At 37.3% G+C, this 22,628-nt stretch overlaps 1 protein-coding gene across 1 annotated transcript in view; it reads left to right on the top strand.

Moving 5' to 3' along the window:
* Positions 1-22,628, top strand: part of VPS13C (vacuolar protein sorting 13 homolog C) — a 6,956,796-nt gene that overhangs the window by 3,094,814 nt on the left and 3,839,354 nt on the right. The window contains exon 35 of the mRNA XM_044076309.1: positions 12,456-12,760. Within this exon, the coding sequence (XP_043932244.1) occupies positions 12,456-12,760 (305 nt within the window). The remainder of the gene's footprint in view (positions 1-12,455; positions 12,761-22,628) is intronic.

Here is a 22,628-nt window from a genome sequence, read left to right as displayed (position 1 = left end):
ACAGTTTCTCTTTAGAAAGTATTAAGTTAAGCACAGTTCCATTAGGTAAAACACATAGTTTCTCTGCAGCAGCAGTAACCATGTTAAGCTAATGGCTGCCATTTAAAAGTAAGCACACTTTAATTTAGCACATTTTCTCCTGCCATTTTAAGTAAAAGTTAAGCACCTAAACCACCTATGAAAAAGTTTCTCTAAAATACACAAATGTCTGCCAAACATTGTACGGTAATACCTGCAGCCGTTAAGTAATCTCCTGCCCTTTCTCTAAATGTAATCAGTGTGATTTAGATTATTCAGTGACAGTCTGATTACATTTTAGGGAGGACTCCGAGATTACTTAACAGCTGCAGGCATTAGGTACTATATTCTTAACTTTTACTTAACGGCAGGCATTTGTGTGTGATTATCGCACACACATGCCTGGAGTTAAGTAAAAGTTAAGAACATAGTGTTTTTTATCTGGAGAGGAGGAGCCAGAGGATGAAAGATGTGCTCTCTCTGCAATGCCTGAACACAGACTGTCTTGCAGAAGCTGACTGCATCCTACACATAACATCAGCAGTAAATAAATTCCAAAATAACCCCCAGGAAATTCCGAAATTAAAGGAGCAGTGCGGGAATTCATGGAACCCCAATATTTTGCCCTCAAAACCAGTATTTGTCAAGAAATTTAGTATGGTTGAAAGCTATGGTGTCATTGCAATGTACTGAGATATTGACATTGTGTTTATTGACATTGGTTTACCTGGAAAATCTTACTGGGCACAAGTTCCTTTTTACAGTGGAGGCACAGGGAGAAAAGATCTAAGGTATCATATTTAATGAAGTAAATATTTAAAATATAGTTTCAGTGAATACACAGCATAATACTCTGTATAATAAAATTAGTTTTGATATTCAGAAACATTAAATTTACAAACATTGTATTGAGACTTTATAGATATAAGATAGGTAGGAGTAATTTAAGAAATGTATTCGACTGAAGTGTTAGCAGGGATAACCAAGTTTGTATGCGTTAACACCTTTATTTAATTTTCACTCAAGATATAAGTAAACATACATTAACAGAAAAGAACAAACCAAATTATTTTTTTTTCTTTTAACATACATTTCACATCTCGTATCTTTTTCTTTCTTTGTGACTGTTAGCAGTCCAACTTTACAAACATTGCTGAAATTCCACCTTCACTTCAACCTCACTCCTCCTCCTGAACATATCCTGCATGTATTGTTCCCACAATTTCCATGCATTTTTATGTAATTTGCTCTTTCCCTTTTCTGAAGGTCTGTCTTCTGGTTCCTTTATCTCTTTTATAATAATCAGTACTTCAAATACAGTTGGTTTAAATTTTGATTTCCAATTTCGAATAATTGCTTTTTGGCAGACAACAGAATTAAACTTAAAGGAAAACTCCACCTTAGAACTCAAAAACCTTTTTTTTTTTCATTACATCTTTGTTTTTTGAGTTATTTTAATGCCTCAAAATCAAGTTCTTCTTTTTACAATTTTAATGTGTTTCTTTCAAAATGGCAGATGGTGGGACCTGCCTTGGTAACACGATCTTGTTTTCTTACTTTCATTTCTTCTTCCCAGAACACATTTCAAGTGCTCTTTATATGACTCGTGCTAGATATAAGGAAGTGGTGCTGTTTTCTCATGTCGTTAAGATTGAATGACAGGACTGTGAAGCACTGTCATCTAAACATTACTTCTGTAACAGAGCTGCTTCTATGTTTACCTGACTAAGCCTCATTTGTGTCTGTCAGAGCTTGTTCTATGCTGTTAGCATTATTAGTAGCTGTTAGCTACTTGCAGCAAAAGAAAGTAGATACAAGGTTTTTGTAAGAGGAGTCTTTTGTAGTCCTAAAAGATTTGACAAACTCTCCCTCACACTCTCATGCTGAGGTGTGAAAACTCTCACTGCAGTAAATGATCCTTGCTGTACATTTACAAGTGACAACGCTGTAGGACTCTAAACTTAGTCCGTCTGATAACTTTCCAATGCCTTCAGTGGGAGAATTAATCTGTCATGAATGATGCAGACTTAAAATGTGCTTTACTAGTTCCTCAATCATTTCTGTCATGTTCACCCTCCTTTTTTCTATTTCATATTTATTTATACTTTGGTAACCAGGAAAGTGAACTGGTCCCAGGATACTTTTCAGCCACAACTTAGGCTACATTGGCAAAGATAATAAGTTATTAAATGCACTTAGCAGTACAAAGAAAAAAAATACTGACATAAAGACATTGACCAAGTTTGCATGTGCAACACATAGCCAGTGTGTGACAGTGACCAAGTAAATCATTGAACAACATTTCCTAGAATGTATACATTAATAATGCTTAACTATACTATGTTTAGTGTATATAATTCATTGTTTGCACTCTTATATTGCACACATATATGTATGTATATATATATATATATATATATATATATATATATATATATATGTGTGTGTATATGGTATGTGTGTATGTTTATGTATGTGTATTGTGTATGTGTATAAAGTACATGCATACAAAAGCATAGGTGTGTGTATGCATTTAAAGACAGGTACTTCTGATTTCCTTTTCTTAGTGTTTTTAATGCAAAGGCACATAGTAAATGTATGTTAAAAGTAAATTCAGCTGTATATTATGGTTGCATTCTAACAGTGTAAGGACTGACTCAGTGAGAATCTTAAAATGGATCTGCATGTACCAGATATGCATCCCCGTTTGGAAGGATGTCTCAAAAAAGCATAAAAGACCTTTTTATGAACAGTATCAATGCACTTAATTGATAGGATTGCCACCTGACACACTTTCTGCAATTTTGGCCTGTGTGTATGGGGTGGGGGTGAAAATGGTAAATGCATTGATACTTGCCAAGAAAAATATTTTCTGACTTTTCTCTAAATGTCACAGACACCTTTCATAGTACATTTAAGTTATCTTAACATATAAACTATTATAAATAAAATTTAAAGCTTAGCATTTCAATACTGTGTTTCTGCTTATATAAATTTGTCAGAAGAGTTGACAATTGCCTTTAAACCCCTGACTTATCCAATTTCTTTCTTTTGCTATGAAAAGGGAGTGTTAAGTTCTCCTCCCCTCTGCAGTAAAAACAGTAGAAAACAGTTACACAGCTTTGTCTTTTTTATATTTATATATCAGCTGCTGTGTTCTGGCGTTAGCAAGATTAATTGCCCATCTAGGATTGACAGCAGTACCTGACAGGGTTAAACTACAGATTTAACTGTGTCTGTGATATCCCATGCAGGTGGAAATTAATTTCTCTGCAAAGAATGTGAGGGTGAGTTTAAAAAAAAAAGTAATTGGGCTTTCCCTTCCTTTGATTCCAATGCAAGGAAATAAATGTTTTAAAAATTACAAGTAGGTTTCTGGTCCCTACACAATGCTGGAACCATATTTTAGATTGAAAAGAAACCAAACAATTGAGTTAAACTGTATGAAATGGTGGAGTTTTCCTTTAATTAAGGTCTTACTATATCTAGGCAATTCAAATCCTGTTTCCCAGCTCATAAAAATAATTTTCTTAGCTTTACCCATTTGCTCTACTAATATTTATGACAGAATACTTTATAGGAAATATTTAATATCTGTCAATTTATTACACTCAAAAATATGTTCCCAGTTACCTTTCTTTCCATCACACCTTCAGCATTTGCCATCTACCTAAGAAAGTTTCTTTGAAGTCTGCTTGGAGTATAAAAATACCTAAACCTTATGGAATTGGTTACTTGGGAGCCATACATTTGTCATCCCATTGTTCACTTTCACATTGTTTTTCCAGTCTCTCTTATCAATCTTTACTCACCTCCTCGGATTCTTATAGTTACTGTGCAATATTTTGTATGCCATACCAATTATCCCTTTTTTAACAGCAGCTTCTGTTCTAGAGTCAACTAAAAACTCTATCAGAGCAGGGCTTAAACTTGGAATTCCTCTATCCATTGCACTTTGGCTATACTCTGATGTAAATTCCTGGCAAGGAAGGGTAGTCTCTAGCCTACAGCCTAATCATTGTCTTGGCCTCATCCCACTCTGTTACCTTCCCTTCTCTAGTTATTTGGTCCCAATATCTAGGTTTCTTTGCCTTTTTTTCCCATTAAATTCCAGCCCACACATACCTATTTTCTGTACCTCTACTTGCAGTTATCCCTGTTGGCAAAATCCCTTTACTCCATTCTCATGTTGGCGCACTCCTTAGAATACTTTTGCTGACTTTATGAATATAATATTCTCCATGGTGCTTGTTATCCTCCTCAGATATCTGCAATGAAAATCCCGTAGTCTTTTTCTTGAGTTTCCTCTCTTGCTTCATCATCATCCGTTTCCACTTTAAATTATAACAGTCTACTTGCGTTATGTATATGAGCATTAACTGTGTAGCTCTAAAATATCCCTTCAGATCAGGCAGTCCTAAACTATCATGTTCTATAGGAAGGATCAATTTATCACACTTAACTCTTGCATTCTTCCTCTCCCAGGTAAACTCCTTCAACTATTAATTATTTATCCACAACCTCTCCTCTGGTTGATAAAAATATGCTTCAACCTTCTATAAAATGAAAGGGACTAAAACATTTTCACTGCTTATATTTTACAATCCATACCCATAAACAGGAGCTTACAGTTTCTCAGATTTTGTATTATATTTTGTTTAGTCCCTTCCCATGTATCCTTAGCTGCCATAACAGAAGCCCTTTTAATCTATACTTTTAAATATTTCGTCTTGCAATGCCCCCATAAATATGGCTATCGCTGAACCAATTCATGTGCGAGTACATAATTTATGGCTATAGCCTTTGCTTTATCATCTTTAAACTGTATGTCTTGAAAACATTTGAAACTGTTTCAGAATGTTCCACAACATGGAAATGTCCTTTTCTGGATTTATCAGTTACAAAATATCATCATCAGCAAATAGTCGGCTTTTATTGATTATCATGACAATTATATCATTGCATTTCTGAGTCCCTTATTTTCTTTGCTAATGGGTCTCATTTTAAAGCAAATAACTAAGGGAAAAGATGACATCCCTTCCTGCTGTCCTCCATTCAAACCCAGCTTATCAGAGAGGAACCCTCCCATAGCAGTGTTTGCCCTCCAATTCCTTCATATATCCTCCTAATTAACCCTATTATATCAGGGAATGCGTGCTCATGAAATCCCAGCTTACTGTCTCAAATGTTTTTTCTGCATCAAGACCCACCAACAAGAGTGGTATTTTATAGAACAATGCTGATCTATTTCAGCATTGTTGTATTAATATTGTCAGATGTTAGTTTCCCCTCCACAGAACCACATTAATCCCGATCTTTAAATTTTGACAACAGCTTTGCCATTTTTTTGCTAGTGTAGACATCAACTTTTTATAGTCATGGTTTAAAATTAAAGTGCATCTGTCTGAAGCTAGATCTAATGTGTCTTAATGTTTTTAGGTAATACAACCTCCATAACTTTCTTCCAAGATGTTGGTGCATCCCCTCCTTTTAAAGTACTGTTAAATAAAATGATCCTGGAGACTTTCCTGAAGATTGATTACATATCACCATTTTGTCTCGTCTCCTTCTATCTTAACTGTTAGTTGTTTTAGCATTATCTACCTCTAACCTTGGCATAATTGTCTTCCATATATATTCCCATTTGTGCTTCTTGATTTCCACGTCTCTGCTTTATACTAATCTTTATATTTCTGAAATATTTACTTTCTTCTTTTAGCCTCTCTAAATTTGTTAATTCTTTCTACTTTCTGTTGCCAAAATCATTGTGCTAAAAGTTTTTGTGCACTGGGCTTATCAAAAAAAAAAATAGTTGCTTAACTGCAAACTTTCTAAACTTGTGCATGTTATGCAGATACTCCCTTATTTTCTGTTTAGCACTCTGCATTTGTAACTCTTGCTCTGAGGTTTATTTTATGGTGCAGTACTTTATTTTTATAAAATTAATGAAAATAAAGAAGACTATAGCCATGAATTATGTACCCACACATGAATTGGTTCAACAACACCCATTTTTATGGGAACGTAAGCTGAAGTATTTATTTCTTAAGTAAATGCAGTTACTTATTAACCATATTTCTATCCTATTTTTAAACCTCCACTTTCATTTTATTCCACTTACTAGCTATAACTTCTGAAGTTATTTCTATTTTCCCTGATAACTCTGGAATAATTTCCACTACCCATTCCCTAAATTCCTCTGTTTTTAACAGGTACATGGGAACATGCCATTGTTACTTCATTACCCTGCATTTTTATCTTAAGTATTGTGGATAAGTAGCTATGATTGTGCTGATTAGAAATAGTTTAACTCATTGCTTTCTACACAGGCATACTCAGCAGGAAATCCTATTCACTGTGTATCCTAAAAGGGCATACTTCTCATAGCAAGAGAGCTCTCTCTACTCCTGGGATGAGTATGCTCATCACTCACTTAAGTCTATTAACTCTAAAATGCTTCACTTACAGCTCACAAACTAAGCAAGGTATAGCTTAGTTTGTGAGCTGTAAGTGTAGAACTAAAGAAGTACATGCTTTTGTAATGTGATTTTTCAATTTATGCACCATGGTGTTCATTTGTGGCTCTAGAATCCCTAAACAGAACAGCTGCTAAAATTTTGCATTTCCATACTTGTATAACACTTGTGATCGATAAATAAGATGTTTTCATCCAGTGCATTAAATCGGTGTTCATAGCAAAAAAAAATTACAAACCATTGGTGGTGGTCATGACATTATCCTCCATTCAAATGTCTGTGTTAGCACAATTACGTACTAGAATCATTGTTCTGCCAATCACAACTTTGTTTTACAATCCTCTGTGCTAATTACTTTGTGCATCTAAAGCAGAGATTTGACTTTTTTGCTCCCCCTACAATCTCTGCTTATTTCTTCTGTAAGTAATCTCCATGGGACATTGGCTGTACATTTGTGAGCAATACTTAAAGGACCCTACATATAAAAGTAAACCAGAAGTACAAACTGCTGTAGATTCTGTGACCTAGGTGTAGTCAGTAGTACTTCCAGCCATCAGAAATCTGACAAGTGCATGTCTATCTTGGTGCGAATATGTGTGTCTCAGTTCTAATGTTCAAAAATGCACCTTGGGTCAATATGTTAGTGTGTGCGTGAGTTTGTCAAACCTCACAATTGTCCTCAGTTTTGTAGAATGTATCTTATTTTGCCTTGTTTTTCTTTCCTGTCCCCACACAAAGCAATGTCCATGGGTTATTTTCCTATCGCTCTGTACTGGCCACCATCCGGAGCAAATATGTTCAAATATGAAGAACAAGAACTGCCTCGTGAGTGACTATAACCAAATTAACTATTTGCTGCTGCCAAGTAAAAAAGTTAAAATATGTATGATTTTTTTTTTAAAGCAAGCATGGCAGACACTACCTGTAATTAGTAAAGATGTTTATAACATCCTACTAAAAATGCACTATTTATTTATTTATTGACATTTGTTAACCGGGTTAGTCCAACTGGGCCAGTTGCCCATTTTCAGCGGAGACCTGAGGAGAAAAGCTCCAATTACATACAGATAAAATATACATAATAGTTTAACATGCAAAAAGTACAATGAACAATTTCATAACAATCCATTCAATTGGAAAAACATTACAAGTTGACTAGTTAGTGTTACATCTGTTTCTCAGAACATAAGATGCAAATATTATAGCATCTTCAGTATAATAGGATCGGACAAGGAGGGGAAAAAGATGGCCACTCTAACTACTTTGATTATGAGTGTGGTTTACAGCAAAGTGCAACTCTTGTGAGGAGGAAGTAAACAGTCGGCAGGTGTATCCTTGAATAGTCTGCTGTTGCAGGTGGAATTTCAAGAGTGTGTTCCCTGTTGTTTTCTTTTATATGCTTTTCTTTTTTGTTGTTTTATTTATATATTTTTTGCTGCAGTACTGCTATTTATCCCAGACATTAGGATGTGCATTGCTATGAACATTTATATGTAGAATTATAGTTTTCAGTTTCCCTGCCATTATAATTAAAGGAAATTATTAAATGTGGTTGGTAGTATTTTTTTGAATGAGTGTGACAGGATGTTTTTGCTTCTACTTCTAATATTTTTGTATTAAATGCTGTACCTTCTACATACCACCTTCTACTGATTCATCAAAATAACTTTATAAGCATAAAAGAGCACATTTACCAGTTTGTTCCACATGAGAAGTAGTGTTGTATATTTTGGAAATGGAAGATTGAGAGCAGTGACACAAACACTTTACAAATACATCATTTCTTTTTTTTTTTTTCCTCTAACTTTAGAGGGCTAAGGGCATTCCGCCGCGCATGCTTTTTAGCTTGTGTTATGTAAATGTTTTAACTTAATAAACATTTTTTCTCTCTTTCAGAATCGTGTTTTTTTTTTTTTTTTTTTTTTTTATATACAGAGCTACAGTTATTAATGGGTATTTGCAAATTGTTATGAATATTGCATTTTTTTCAATTTTTATATTAATTATGAGGAATAAGTGTGATAGTCATTTTTTGGGTAGCATGTACAAATCCGTACCTATTACTCAAAATTTAACATTATAATATGGCAGTTGATGTGAAGGTAGATTTCTTTTATTTTCCATTTACCGGGTTAGTCCGACTGGATACAAGGTGACCATTTTCAGCGGAGGCCTGGGGAGAAAAGCTCCAAATACATAGTAAAAAATTATAAAAAAAAATAATACAAAAATTATATAAACTTAGCTATTTTGTGTACAAACAGCATAGAACATATAAAAGGAGTAAAAATCAGAGTTTTAGAACTGACAGCATACAGTGGTTAGAATATTGAGAAACAAGATATTATACAACAAATATAGAATTGCTTGAACATAAATTCAGAAAGAAGTTTCCATAGATATAAGGTTTGTTTGGTAAAGCAGTTATGAATACTACCTGTATTTTCATTTCATAGTTGTTGTGTGCTTTACAGGGAAAGTAATGCTGCTATCAGATGCCACTTACAGCTGCTGTCTTGTGTGCATGGTTTTGCTGATTAATATTGTTTGAAATATTGGTAAAACATTATATGCCTGATTTACACTGATTATATAGTATCATAAAGCAGCAGTGTGCTGCAAACAATTCACTCACTGGTGTATTGGGTCTATCTTGCATAGTTCAACAATATAAACCATTGTTTGAACTTAACACTAATGCATTTTGACAAGTTAAATAATATTTTCTTTAACAGATATGAAATGTAAATTGTGTCACAAACCAGGCTTTTGATACTGACATGACTGTGTAGCCCATTATGTAATGAACATCTTTCGCATTTTGCAACTTGCATTGTGTCTGAGATATTGTGAATCACATGAGGTATGATCTGAGTAGATGATCTGGCAGAACACTTCTCCAGAAGCAAATGCTTTCCTGTCTTAAGTGACTTCAGGAAGTAAATGGATTAATTGGCCTCCTGATGCTCCAGGCTGACTGAGTTAAGAAGTACAGTAAAGTGAGGAATTAGAAGGAGGTGAAGTGATTTAGTTCTTTAAAAGGAGATGTAAGAAAGGTGATGAGAAGTGTTGAGAGCTATGTCCCATATGAAAATTGGGGACAAACCCAGCAGGCAGAGAGGAAGTCTTTCTGTAATGTTTTGAAAAGTTGAAGGTGTGTGATATACCTGTTTGATAAAACAGTTTTGTTCTATCTACTGTATTGGAATAGAGACTGATCACAGCAGACCTTTGTGGTTTGTAGATAGTAAGCAGTTTATCATTTGATCAAATAGAATGGTTTGGAACATAGCATTGGAGTATGGGGCTAATTGCTGGGCAAGCAGATGGGTTATGGATGATTTTGTGGGTTAAGCTGAGTTAAGTGAAGAAGTTTGTACCAGTTAAGTGTTTTTAGTGCTGAGCAAGGTTTGTTGCAAGTGAATCTGGCAAATTTGTCATAGCATTGTTCAAGTTTAGAACTAAGTGAAGATTGTACGTTGTTTCATGATAGGGGCTCCATATAGGAGAGACTGCTAAAGGTAGGTGATGGCTAGAGTTAACTTAGTAGAGTCTGTAAGGAATTTCTTTCCTCTTTTTAGGGTGCCTAGTTTTTGATGGGTTTTCTTAATGCTGTTGTGCATATGTAAATTAAATTTAAGATAGTCTTCGATTGTCATTCAAAGTAGTTTTGTATACGGGATGATTTCAGTCAAGGTATTATTTAAGGAAGACATTTTAAAGTTAGTTTTCATGGAAATTGCTTTTTGGGGAAAAAGAGTTGGGGGGGTAGTAGGCTTCTATAGAAATTCTCTGAAGGTGTATTAGGCTGTCAGAAATGCATATATATTAACATAAGAGCTGAACACCTCTTGGAAATTTGGGCTGCCTTCTTATCAAGGAAAGGCTAAATGATGATGGCTAAAATGGTTTAGATGTAGCCTGGACCACTTGATGAATTTGTACACTTGAATTTCTCCAGAAGATTGTCTGTAAAATCCATTTGAGGTAGGCTAACTTAACCAGTCTTACAAACATTACTAGCCTGAAAAAATGCCTTCTTTCTTTCTTTCTTGTTCCACCCTGTCATTCAGCTGCATACTATTCTTTGTAGATTGAGTGATGATTGGGACTGTCTCAGAAATGGTAAGCCACTCACATCAAGTATCTGACATAACCCTAGGCCTTCACAGAAGGTCTCAAGTCAACAAGCAAGCTCTCCAACCCTCTCTCACTCAAGGATCACCTCCCCAGTAGGTGTTTCTCGTGTCAGAAAAAAATGTGAGAATTACCCTCTCTTCTTAATTGGGCCTTCACTGATGACAGTAATGTTGAGTTAACCGACGAGAAGGAATGGTTTGAAGGCTGAGAGTAGTGAATGCCCCTCATCTGATATCAGTATCAAATTTAGTAAGGATTGCCTGTTAGGCTGTAGTATAGAAGGATGGAGCAGTGACTATGGCCCAGGTGGCACAAGTTTGAATTGTGGCTTGTGCACTTGATAATGCAGGTAGGAGTATGGACATGGCCATACTGGGGGGAGGGGAGGTTGCCTCACCAGGCAGATGTCTACTGGTTGATTTACCTGATAGAGACTGGGAAACAACCAAGTCATATCATCTGTGAGTGGGCAGAACACACATGCCTGGATTGGGCAACCTCCCCTACATCCAGGACTGCCATGCCCACTCACAGGAAGCATCACATAGTTGATTCCCACTTCCTGTCATGGAAATTAACTAGCACATGTGCCTGGAGAGGGTAACCTCCCCCTCCCCTCCCATGACTTCCCTGTCCACTTGCAGGAGAAAACCTCTGTCAGGGAAATTAACCAGAACGCATGCCTGAAGAAGGCAACCACCCTCCTGAATTTCTGTGCCCACTTTCAGGAGGTATCACCTCTATTTCTTCCTCAATCTCTGTCAGGGAAATCAACTAGCATGCAAGTGCCTGGAGAGGGCATCCTCCCCTCCCCGAAGGACTGCCCTGCCCAACCACACAGAGCCATTACATAGTTGTTTCCCAATCTCTATCATGGAAATCAACCGGCACACATGTGCCTGGTGAGGGCAGCTGCCTTTCCCAAAGGACTACCTTGTCCAGTCACACAAGATATCACATTGTTGTTTCCCAGTCTGGATCAGGAAAACCAACAAGCACACACACACGTGCCTGGAGAGGGCAACCTTCCTCTCCCAGTCACATGTGTACTACTTGATTTTCTTGAACAGAGACTGGGAACCAACAATGTTAATATGTCTTTTGAGTACTCAGGGCAGTCCTGCTACCATTATACCCTTGTGGGAATGAGGAAAGGTGAAGCATTGACTTCCAGGACATGCAAGGAGGTAGGACAAAAAATAAAAATCTCAGATCAGCTCTGTTACCTACAAGATGACAGCTTTCAGATTGTCTTGTATGTTGATGGAGGAAGTAGTGGACAAATATTTTGTAAGGTGGCAGGCATCGCGGACAAAATGACGGGGAAAACTAGATTGCCTGTTGCCTGCAGAGTTTGCAGTCATATGATGTTAGATGGTACCTACATAACTGTTTTCTGTTTTTTTATTTGTATTGTAAATATTGCTGATGCTAAAAGTTAATAGAAGAGAATGAATCTGTAGTTTTAACTTTTCTTATCTGCATTATTTCCTGTCATTCTAATATTTTGAAAGGCATTAGTACTGAAATGAGTATCCGTACATGTTTATTTTTTTATTTTAAGAATTAGTATGTAAAGTTTGAAATGAAACATATTTATTTAATTACATTTATTTATTACTTTTGTTCTCTGGAGTACTGCACTGATGAATATTTACCAATTTCAGCTCAGTGTAAGACTTTAGTAATCACTTAGCCTCGTGTATTGTTGAGCGTTCATTCAGGGAAGTTAGCAAAACGTACACTTGATGCAGAAATAGACTATTATGACATCTTTATTAGATAATTGCTTAATTTTTCTTAATGTTTCCTTTTGCTCAGATGTTCTTAGACAACTTCCAGATGGCGAAGGAAGCTGTTAGTACAGTTACTGTCCATGCTGCAGAAAAAGCTGCCTCCAGTGTCAAAGATTTTGCTCAGAAAAGTTTTCGCCTTGCAATGGATATTCATCTTGAAGCACCAGTTTTTGTTGTGCCGGAGTCACCTGTCTCCCAGAATGCATTTGTGGCTGATCTTGGTCTCATCACCATACAGAATACTTTTATGCTGGCCATGGCAAACGACAGCTTAGTCCCACCTGTCATTGACAAAATGCAGTTACAGTTAAACCACATGAGACTGTACAGGTAACATTTAAAATAGGATTCATTTAAGCTGGTACAAAGACTCATCTGATAATTTTGTGTCAGAGATGTAGACAAACACAAGTTTAACTTACTCTCCTATGACTGTGTGTGTTTTACCTAGTTTACAGAAATCATGGACCTTCATCCAGTGCAGCAATTTGTCAAGTGAAATAAGGTGTAAAGTTAATTGCCACATCTCTTACCACCACCTTTTTTGTGGTGGTTGTTTATTGACATTTGGTTACTGGGAAAATCTGACTGGATAAGTGCCCGTTTTCAGTAGAGGTCAGGGCAGAAAATCTCCAAAGTATTAATTATTTTGAGTAATAATTATACAGTCTTCAAAAATAATACAAAACATGTACAGTTTAAATAGTTATACCAAAGTAGACATAATGTCTGGTAAATAATAGATGCAGCTTATAGGATAATGATTTGATATTTGGAGAAATTTTAACCAGTTTGTAGAGAAAGTAAAGTTAGTGTAATGCAAACAGGAATTGTAATGTACAGTGAGAGAAGTAAACATGGTTATACCATATTTAGAGAGTCGGGAGAAGTACTGATTGAAGCAAGGAAGCGAGTGAAGAAGGGAGAGCAAGGAGGTGTAAGGTATGAATAGGTATATATTTAGGGGATATAGTTTATCTTGGGGATGAGCAAGAACAGACACATATTTTGGTGAGGAAGTCTTACAGAAAGATTTTAAAGGATTGTACGGGGGGAGGGTATTGACCTGGTGGAATACAGGTAAGGAGTTCAAGACCTTAGGAACAGGGTATGAATACAGACCATACTGAGCAGATTTGATAGGTTTGTGGACAAGAGTTTTTATTCACTGGATCATAATGATAGATTGGGAACATAGTTGTATAGACTGGTATTTAATGTTGGACAAGTAGATGGATGTTGGATAATTTTATATGTGGTAAGAAGCTGTATGTGTATGTTACTTGATGAGGCAGTTCTAACCAATTAAGGCATACTAGTGCTATACAGTCATGGGTTCTTAAATAGATATTTGTTATAAATGTAGCCACTTCATATAACCTTCTTCAAGTTTTGATGTCTGTGATGCCTGGAAGGTTACGAAGGATGGGAGCACCATAACACAGTGAGGGGAGGAGGTAGGAAATGGCAAATGTAATTTTAGTTGCATTAACAAGAATGTTTTTGGCTCTGTAGTGCATCCCTAGTTTTAGGTGATTTCTGTTTATACGGTTTTGTATTTGCAGGGCAGATTTAAGATGGTCATCCAGTATCATCCCTAATAATTCGCTATGTATGATTTACTTGCACTGTGTTTTTTTAAAATGCCAAGGAGCATATAAGTAGTGAACGTTTCTTGCTTCTGAATAACTGTATCCATGTAGGGGTGTGTGTGTGTATGTATGTATATATATATATATATATATATATATATATATATATATATATACACACACACACACACACACACACACACACACACACACACACACACACACACACACACACATCATACCTCACAAATGTACCGAGTTCCATGGTATTTACTGGTTTTAAAGTCACAATAATGGAGTGCCACGAATTCTGGAGTAGCCCCTTTAATTCCCAATTTTTTTGTTTTGCTTATTTTTTTTTTGTTTTGTTTTAATACAACTTTAAATTTGTGGCGGACGTCACCATGCATCACCAGCCTACAGGGGTGTGCACGATGACATCAGCTTTGTTGGACACTACTTTGTCAGATTGGAGGGAATATAGCAGCAATGGCAACTGTGAAAATTAAGTTCAATTCACTCTGCTTAGTGCCCACAGATGCCATGGGCTCCCAGGTAAGAAACAGGCCGTTCCGCTTTCTACTTCAAAATCAAGAGAGACATTGGTAGCAGCAGTTAGCTTATCAATTATGCTCAATCTCAGTGTTATTTTATTTAAGCAGAGTGAGTGTTTGATTGCAGAGTGGCACTGGTTCATGGAGTCATGGTTCATTCATTATTTTATTAACCAGGTCATTATTTTATTTAAGCAGTCTATTACGCTCTGTGTTATTTAAGTAAAGTGATTTAAGGTAAGGGTGTGTGTGTGTGGGTGTGTGTGTGTGGGTGTGTGTGTGTGTGTGTGTGTGTGTGTGTGTGTGTGTGTGTGTGTGTGTGTGTGTGTGTGTGTGTGTGTGTGTGTGTGTACTATGGTTAGCTGTTGGCGAACTTTCTAATTCAAATCTATGCACGGCCTCGGTGTTTAAGTAAATGCTCGGCCTTGTTTTATTTAAGTGTTCAGTTCATTGGTGTGGCAGCGCAGTAGCTAATTTAATTTATTTAAGCAGAGCTGGGCTTTCTAGCTTAAGCAGTGGCAGCAGCTAATTTATTTAAGCAGAATTACGCTGGGTTTATAGCTTTTTAATTCAAATGCCAGGCTATCTACTATTACATTTACTCTCCATTCGTTCGTGTGGCAGCAGCTAATTTATTTAAACAAAATTAGGCTTTCTAGCTTAAGCAGTAGCAGCAGCTAATGCTAATTTATTTAAGCAGAATTGGGTTACGCTCAGTGTATGTCGGAATCTGCCAACAAGTTAAAGGTTATGAGGTCATATAGATGAGAGTATGGAGGCAGAGAAACAGCAGATGAAAGTGGTTTGGGCCCATGAATTATTATACTAAGCAGTTGGAAGCTACGGAAGATGATTCCAATGAATTTTTGTAGGAGCAGTATTATACCATATGGTTGCCTAAACAGAGTGGAACTGAAATATGTGGAACTAAGCAGCCTGTTTATACTGAACAGAATTTGGTTACCCTGGAGGATAAGGCAAGAAGGTGCAATTTGTAATTAAATAGAGGTTTGGATGAAGATGAAGGGTTTGGATGTCTTGAGTATGTGAAAAAAAATGACATAATGGCCAGGCTTTTCTAAGATTCGCTGGGAATAGAAAAGGCCTACAAACTGCTATTGTCAATTTCCAACAGGGTTTATTGCTGGCTGACTGTGATTTTGGCACAATTGTGACTAGGTCTGAAAAAAATGTATTTCTCACAGTTGTGGATACTGTTAAACGTGATCACAGATGAAGGTTGGTAATGTTAGATAATGATTTTTTTCAGAGACTATAATACAACAAAGAGCACAGTTTTTGGAGGCTTTAAAAATGCTGATGGAGCAGATTCTTGTTGTATACGCTATTGTTTTAGTGGTTCTTAAGGTGTGCTTTCCTATTGGGACGCACAGCTGTTTACCTCTGCTCAGTCAGTGATGCATATATTGTAAGGATTGTCTCAGTCGCTGGATTATGTGAGAAAAAGGAATCATTGATAGTAAATGTGAAAAGAATAATGACACTTAAAATTGTTGAACTGGGAAAGGACTAGGAGTGAGAGGATGAGCGAGAAGGATATTGAACAGTCGTTACATGTTCAGTAGGTGAAGGAAAGGTTCGCTTGGCTACCTGAAGTGACTTGGAGAACTGAAGTTGTAGACTCTGCCAGGTCTAAAGGTGCAAAGTGAGTGGTAAAACTAAATATGCAGTTTGGTTTGCTGACATTTGACTACTGATATTGCAGGACAGAACCCCAGATTTATTTGGTTATATGTACAAAACAGCACTGCTTTGGTGGTGTAGTTAAAGTTGAATCTACACAAAGTATTATTTTTTGGACGTTAAAGTTGCTGAGTCTACACTGTACTGTTTTTTTTTTTTTTGCCTTAATTCTTGTGGTTTCGGTTTGTATAGTCTAAAGCATGACTCAACTAAATCCTATCCCACTCTTATGAAATGGTGCACCCAGGTGTTTAACCCTTCTGGGGTGAGGTCACCAGTACCCTCCATGGGGATTCCCTATGGGGAGGTACTATAGTTGAAACTGGAAGCTTCCCACTGCTGCTAACAGGCACAAGTTATTTGCTTGATTAGGGCCCAGTTCTCTGTGTACCAGCATCAGCAGAGTTGGCTGTGGTAGCAGCTAATGCTAATTTAAACAGAATTGGGTTAAGCTCTTTGTATGGTTCATTGGTGTATTAAGCAGAGTCGTCAGCTAATTTATTTAGTTTTCACTTTTGGTCTGTTCTTCATAAAATTTGTGTTTTTTCTGCCAAAGCAGTGAGAACTGAATTTACTAAATAATGACAGCCATTTAAGTGTCAGTCTTCCTATCTTTCAGGAAAGGCATGGTAACACAAAACATTTTATTCTAGCAACATTTCTATGATTATACAAGTAATGTTTAAAATGTGTCCCTGGTTTTGGGCCTCGTCTCCTCCCGATAAAGTTTGGATTTCTCCAGATTTCTTGTGCTGCATAGTTCTTCAGGGGGATAGTAGTTTAGTGCTGCTTGTACTATTAACACAAACAGAGTTGGCAGAATAGGTAAAATGCTTGCTTTTGATGCAGAACGTTGTGGGTCTACTCTTACAGTATGTAGATGGATTGTTGATGCTGTACTGTGTTTTAAATGGGGTGGATGCTGCAGTCCGGAGAAAATCCTCTTTGGTGGAGATACCTAGTGACTATGAACTTATCAGTTTGGCATCCATTCCATATTGCAATTGCAAGATGAGAATATTTCCTGCCATTAAATGCCTCACTTTTACCACAAAACCCACATACTGCAAGTCACCAAAAACAAAATCCTAAGGTTCATCATATTCTGTCTTCCCATTGAAAATCATTGCTACACATTGCCAAAATAATGGTTACCATTTACTACAGGGTCTAGGGCCATATTTTGGTTGTCTGCTCTTGAGTTTGCATTTGAAAGTTGGTGTCCCACAATTCCACCGGAGCGGGTGGGGTTATATAATTCTGTATGCAAATTTTGTTACTCAGCGTACGTATTTGTACCTTTTTTCATATGCCTTTGTCCAGATTTTTGATGTTTCCAGTTGAGCGGTATGATATATATATATATATATATATAGATATAGATATAGATATATGTTCTTCTTTCGGCTTTTCCCAGTTAGGTGTCGCCACAGTGGAACTCTGGGCCGCTTATGATTAGCAGTAGATTTTTACGGTGCCGAGGTGCCAGCTTGACACCCAACCTTCAACGAAGGCACGCCCATTCTACGCTTGTCTTTCGAACGCCACTCGACCACGGGGAGGACATGCAGACTTCACACAGAAGGTGCTCCAGCTGAGAATCGAACAGGAGAACCTCTTGCTGTGAGGCGGCAATGCTACCGCTGCACCGCCGCAGAATATATGTATACACACAAACACACCTATATCTGTGTGTGTGTGTGTGTGTGTGTGTGTGTGTGTGTGTATATATATATATATATATATACACACACACACACACACACACACACACACACACACACACAGTGGATATGCAAAGTTTACACACCCCTGTTAAAATGCCTGTTTTTTGTGATATAAAAAATTAGCCCACAGTAAATCATTTCAGAACATTTTCTATCTTTAATGTGACCTATAACCTGTACAATTGAATTGAAAAACAAACAAATCTGTTAGGGGAAAAATATAAAAAGTGAAAAATGTACAATAAGCTGGTTGCATAAGCGTGCACACCCTTAAACTAATACTTTGTTGAAGCACCTTTTGATTTAATTGTATCATTCAGTCTTCTTGGGTACACAACTGCCATCAATTAGACTCTGATTAACCCCAAATAAAGTTCAGCTGTCCTGGTAGGATTTTCATGACATTTACTCAGTTGCCTGCTACAGCAAAAGCCATGGTTCGCAGAGTGCTTGCAAAGCATCAAAGGGATCTCATTGTTGAAAGGTATTAGTCAGGAGAAGGGTACAAAAAAACTTCCACAGCATTGGATATCCCATAGAGCACAGTGACGACCGTCATCAAAATATGGGACAACAGTGACGTTGCAAAGAACTTGGACATACCTCCAAAATTGATGAAAAGACCAGCCGAAATCTGGTAAAGGAGACTGCCAAGGTACCTACAATAACACTGAAGGAGCTGCAGGAATTTCTGGAAAGTACTGGTTGTGTACTACATATGACAACAATCTGCCATATTCTCCATAGGATATTGAACAGTCGTTACATGTTCAGTAGGTGATGGAAAGGTTCGTTTGGCTACCTGAAGTGACTTGGAGAACTGAGGTTGCAAGACGGAAGCCTTTGCTTACACAGAGAAACATCCAGGCCCAGCTAAAATTTGCAAAACAATACATCAAGTCTCCTAAAAGCATGTGGGAAAATGTGTTATGGACTGATGAGACCAAGGTTGAACATTTTGGCCACCATTCCAAAAGGTACGTTTGGCACAAAAACAGCACTTTGCTATCACCAAAAGAACACCATCCCCATGGTGAAGCATGGTTGTGGCAGTGTCATGCTTTGGGGTCAAGGTGGAGGGAATTATGAACAGTTCCAAATACCAGTCACTTTTGGCCCAAAATCTTCAGATGTCTGCTAGAAAGCTGAAGATGAAGAGGAATTTCACCTTTCAACACGGCAATGACCCCAAGAATACGTCCAAATCAACAAAAGAATGGCTTCATCAGAAGAAAATTAAAGTTCTGGAGTAGCCCAGACAGAGGCCAGACCTAAATCCAATAGGAAATCTGTGGAGTGATCTGAAGAGGGCTGTGCAAAAGAGATGCCCTCGCAATCTGACAGATTTGGAGCACTTTTGCTAGGAAGAGTGGGCAAATATTGCCAAGTCAAGATGTGCCATGGTGATAGACTCCTACCCAAGAAGAATGAATGCTCTAATTAAATCAAAAAGTGCTTCAACAAAGTATTAGTTTAAGGGTGTGCACACTTATGCAACCAGCTTATTGTATGTTTTTATTTTTTTCCCCTAACAGATTTGTTTTTCAATTGAATTGTACAGATTATAGGTCACATTAACGTTTTAACAGGGATGTGTAAACTTTTTATATCCACTGTATACATACATGCATATATATGTATATATGTATATATATATAAATATATATATATATATATATATATATATATATATATATATATATATATATATATATATATATACATATGTATATATATATATATATATATATATATATATATATATTTGGGTATATACACATATATATATATTTATATATATATATATATATATGGGTCTATATTATATATTCGAACGCTTAAATGTTCGAATCACTAAAGATCGAACTTTAGTGATCGAACATTGAAATGTTCCAATATATTAAAAAAAATTAAAAAACACAAAGTAAAGGGTTTAAGCAGGGGGGCAAGCCCCCCTGCACCCCCCACACCACCCGCTACTTAAATATACCAACTCCAAGATCGCACTTCAGTGTGCTACAGTGCGGAAATGGAAAATTTCCCATTTCCTACACTGTAGCATGATCTTGGAGTTGATATATTTAAGTAGGCGGGGGGTGTGGGGGATGCACTGGGGCCTGCCCCCCTGCTTACACCCTTTAGTTATTCTTTTTTTTATTTTTTTTATTTTGTTTTTAATTTTTTAATATCTTCAAACATTTAAATGTTCGATCACTAAAGTTTTTTCTTTAGTGATTCGAACATTTAAGCGTTCGAATATATAATATAGACCCTATATATATATATATATATATATATATATATTTATATATATATATATATATATACACACACACACACACACACTATATTTATAGGGATCGTATCTTGTTACTTGATATCAAAAATTCGTAATGCATTTTGAGCTAACAATATTAATATATAAAGGCAATAATATCAAATTGTCCTTCCATATCACTGTTGCAATATTCCTTGCATAAGGGAGCTCCTGTCAAGGGCAGTGTAACATCTAGACAGTATGCAAAAGCCTTTAGTATTTACAGGCACAGTACATCACAGGTATGCTCCCTGCATAAGTCGTAGGACATAACGGTGATGTGCAGATGCACACACACTTCAGAACTACTTTGCCGCCAATCTGAATGCCTTTTTTTGGTACTGATTACAGAGCTATTTTTGAGATAAGTGCCCTGTTGGCATTCTTTATCTTTCTCATCTTTCTCTCTTATTTTTAGTATTGCTGGTTTCATGTTGTCCAATAAGGACGAATGTCCATGTTGGGTGGCAGATTCCCCATGAAGTTCATCACAACCAGTCTCTTCTGTTTGGGTGCCTCCCATGACAATACACAGTGTTCAGTCTGCCAAGCCCCGAAGATTCCACTAGTTGCCCCTCTTCCTTGTTGATTTACCTTGAAAACCAACATCATAGCTGTTGGTTCAGTGTGCTATGGAGGACCCTTCTCATCTTGAGGGTCAGTCATCAGTCAAGAAAAAGGCCAAAAAAAATCAGGTCTGTCAGAGATGCTGTCCAGCCTTCCCCGGACGTCTTTCCCAAGGTTTGTGAAAGTCTGGAGGGTCATATGGTTGTTTCGGATTCTTCTGCTGCGACCCTTTTGGAAGCTGGCATGTATCTGATTTCTCGCATGCCCTCATAGGCTTTTTTTTAAAAGGCCTATGGAGCAAGATTCCTCTGATATGGAGCAGGATTCAGCAGAAGAGTCTTGAGAGCCTGAAGTTCATCACTCCTATTGGCTGAAGGTAGAGCCAAAAGAACAACAGTCTTTGAAGTACGGGAGGGCACCTGGAGACTAAATCTTGACCTTTCTCAGCCTACCACCTTCCTCAAGGATCTGTCCTTTCAGATGTCTCTTCAAACATTATTTCCTCCTCTTCTTCCCCAAGCCTTTCTTATCTTTCTGGATCTCAAGGATGCCTATCTTTATATCCCCATCCATCCCTTTTTTAGGAAATTTTTGCATTTTCCTGTTTCTTACTTGAATTTTCTGGTCACTGCTTTGCCCTTTGGGGTGTCTACTTTCTGAAGAGTATTCAACAAATACCTCACTCCTATCATTGCTTTTTGCAGGATGAAGGGGTTCAGATCTTTTCTTATCTGGATGGTCTGCTTGTTCAGGATATTCAGTTTACTATTTCTGTGCTGTAAAGTCTGGGGTTCATCATAAACCTTCAAGTATCAGTCTTGACTCCTCCTCAGGATCATGTTTTTCATGTTTCAAGACCCAGACCATACCCATGCTGACTTCTCTGTCTGCCTCCAGGCCCGGTCTCTGATTGCCTTTTTCCCATCTTTTTTCCCTTTGGCTTCAGTCACTGCCAAGGACTTTCTCAAGGTCCTATGGTTTGTCTTACACCATTTTCATGCTGCCTCTGGCCAGGTTACATATGAGAAAGCTTCAGTTGCACCTCATGTGACGTCCCCACTCTAGGCTACTAATCAAGGAGCCTGAATCCTCACCACTGACATTAAAAAGGGACATTCACTGGGAAGAAAAATGGATACACTCAGTATTTCCAAAGCAGCTCTCTGCATCAAGGAAAGCACACAGATGCAGTCAATCCAGGGTCTAGATCTCTCGGTCTGTCTCCCTCCAGGTCCCCATTAAGACTCCCCACTGGCACAACTATAGAGTTGAGACCTCAGGTGAGTGTCCAAGCCAAGTTCTCACGCACCCTCTCTGTGAAACCAGTGCTTTGTCCCTTCTTCAAGCAGCTGACACACACGCACACACTTTGATATTTGATTCACACACACACACACACACACACACACACACACACACACACACACACACATGGAAAAGCTGGCACAGATTTACTATCTATGTCCCCTTCTGCCTAGATAATAAGGTAGTTACACTGCTAATAGGTATTCCAAAGCCAGCTACTCTAAGGCTCTTGCAACGGTGCCCAATTATACTGGGTGAAATTAATATCACTACAAGTGGTTGTTTGACCAACAGCAAGACCTTCAAGAATGGCCAGAGCTGCTGCCAGATAAATACAAGTAGTTTCAGAGATTAAAAGATTCACTGAAAGACCAGCTACAATGACAAGTTTAAATAGATTTAATAAGAAGAAAAGAGCTTGAAAATACAAAA

The sequence above is a fragment of the Protopterus annectens genome, chromosome 7.part0 (assembly GCF_019279795.1).
Source record: "Protopterus annectens isolate FY-2018-M chromosome 7.part0, PAN1.0, whole genome shotgun sequence".
Classification (NCBI taxonomy): Eukaryota; Metazoa; Chordata; order Ceratodontiformes; family Protopteridae; genus Protopterus; species Protopterus annectens.
This window is presented reverse-complemented; position numbering and strand designations above follow the sequence as displayed.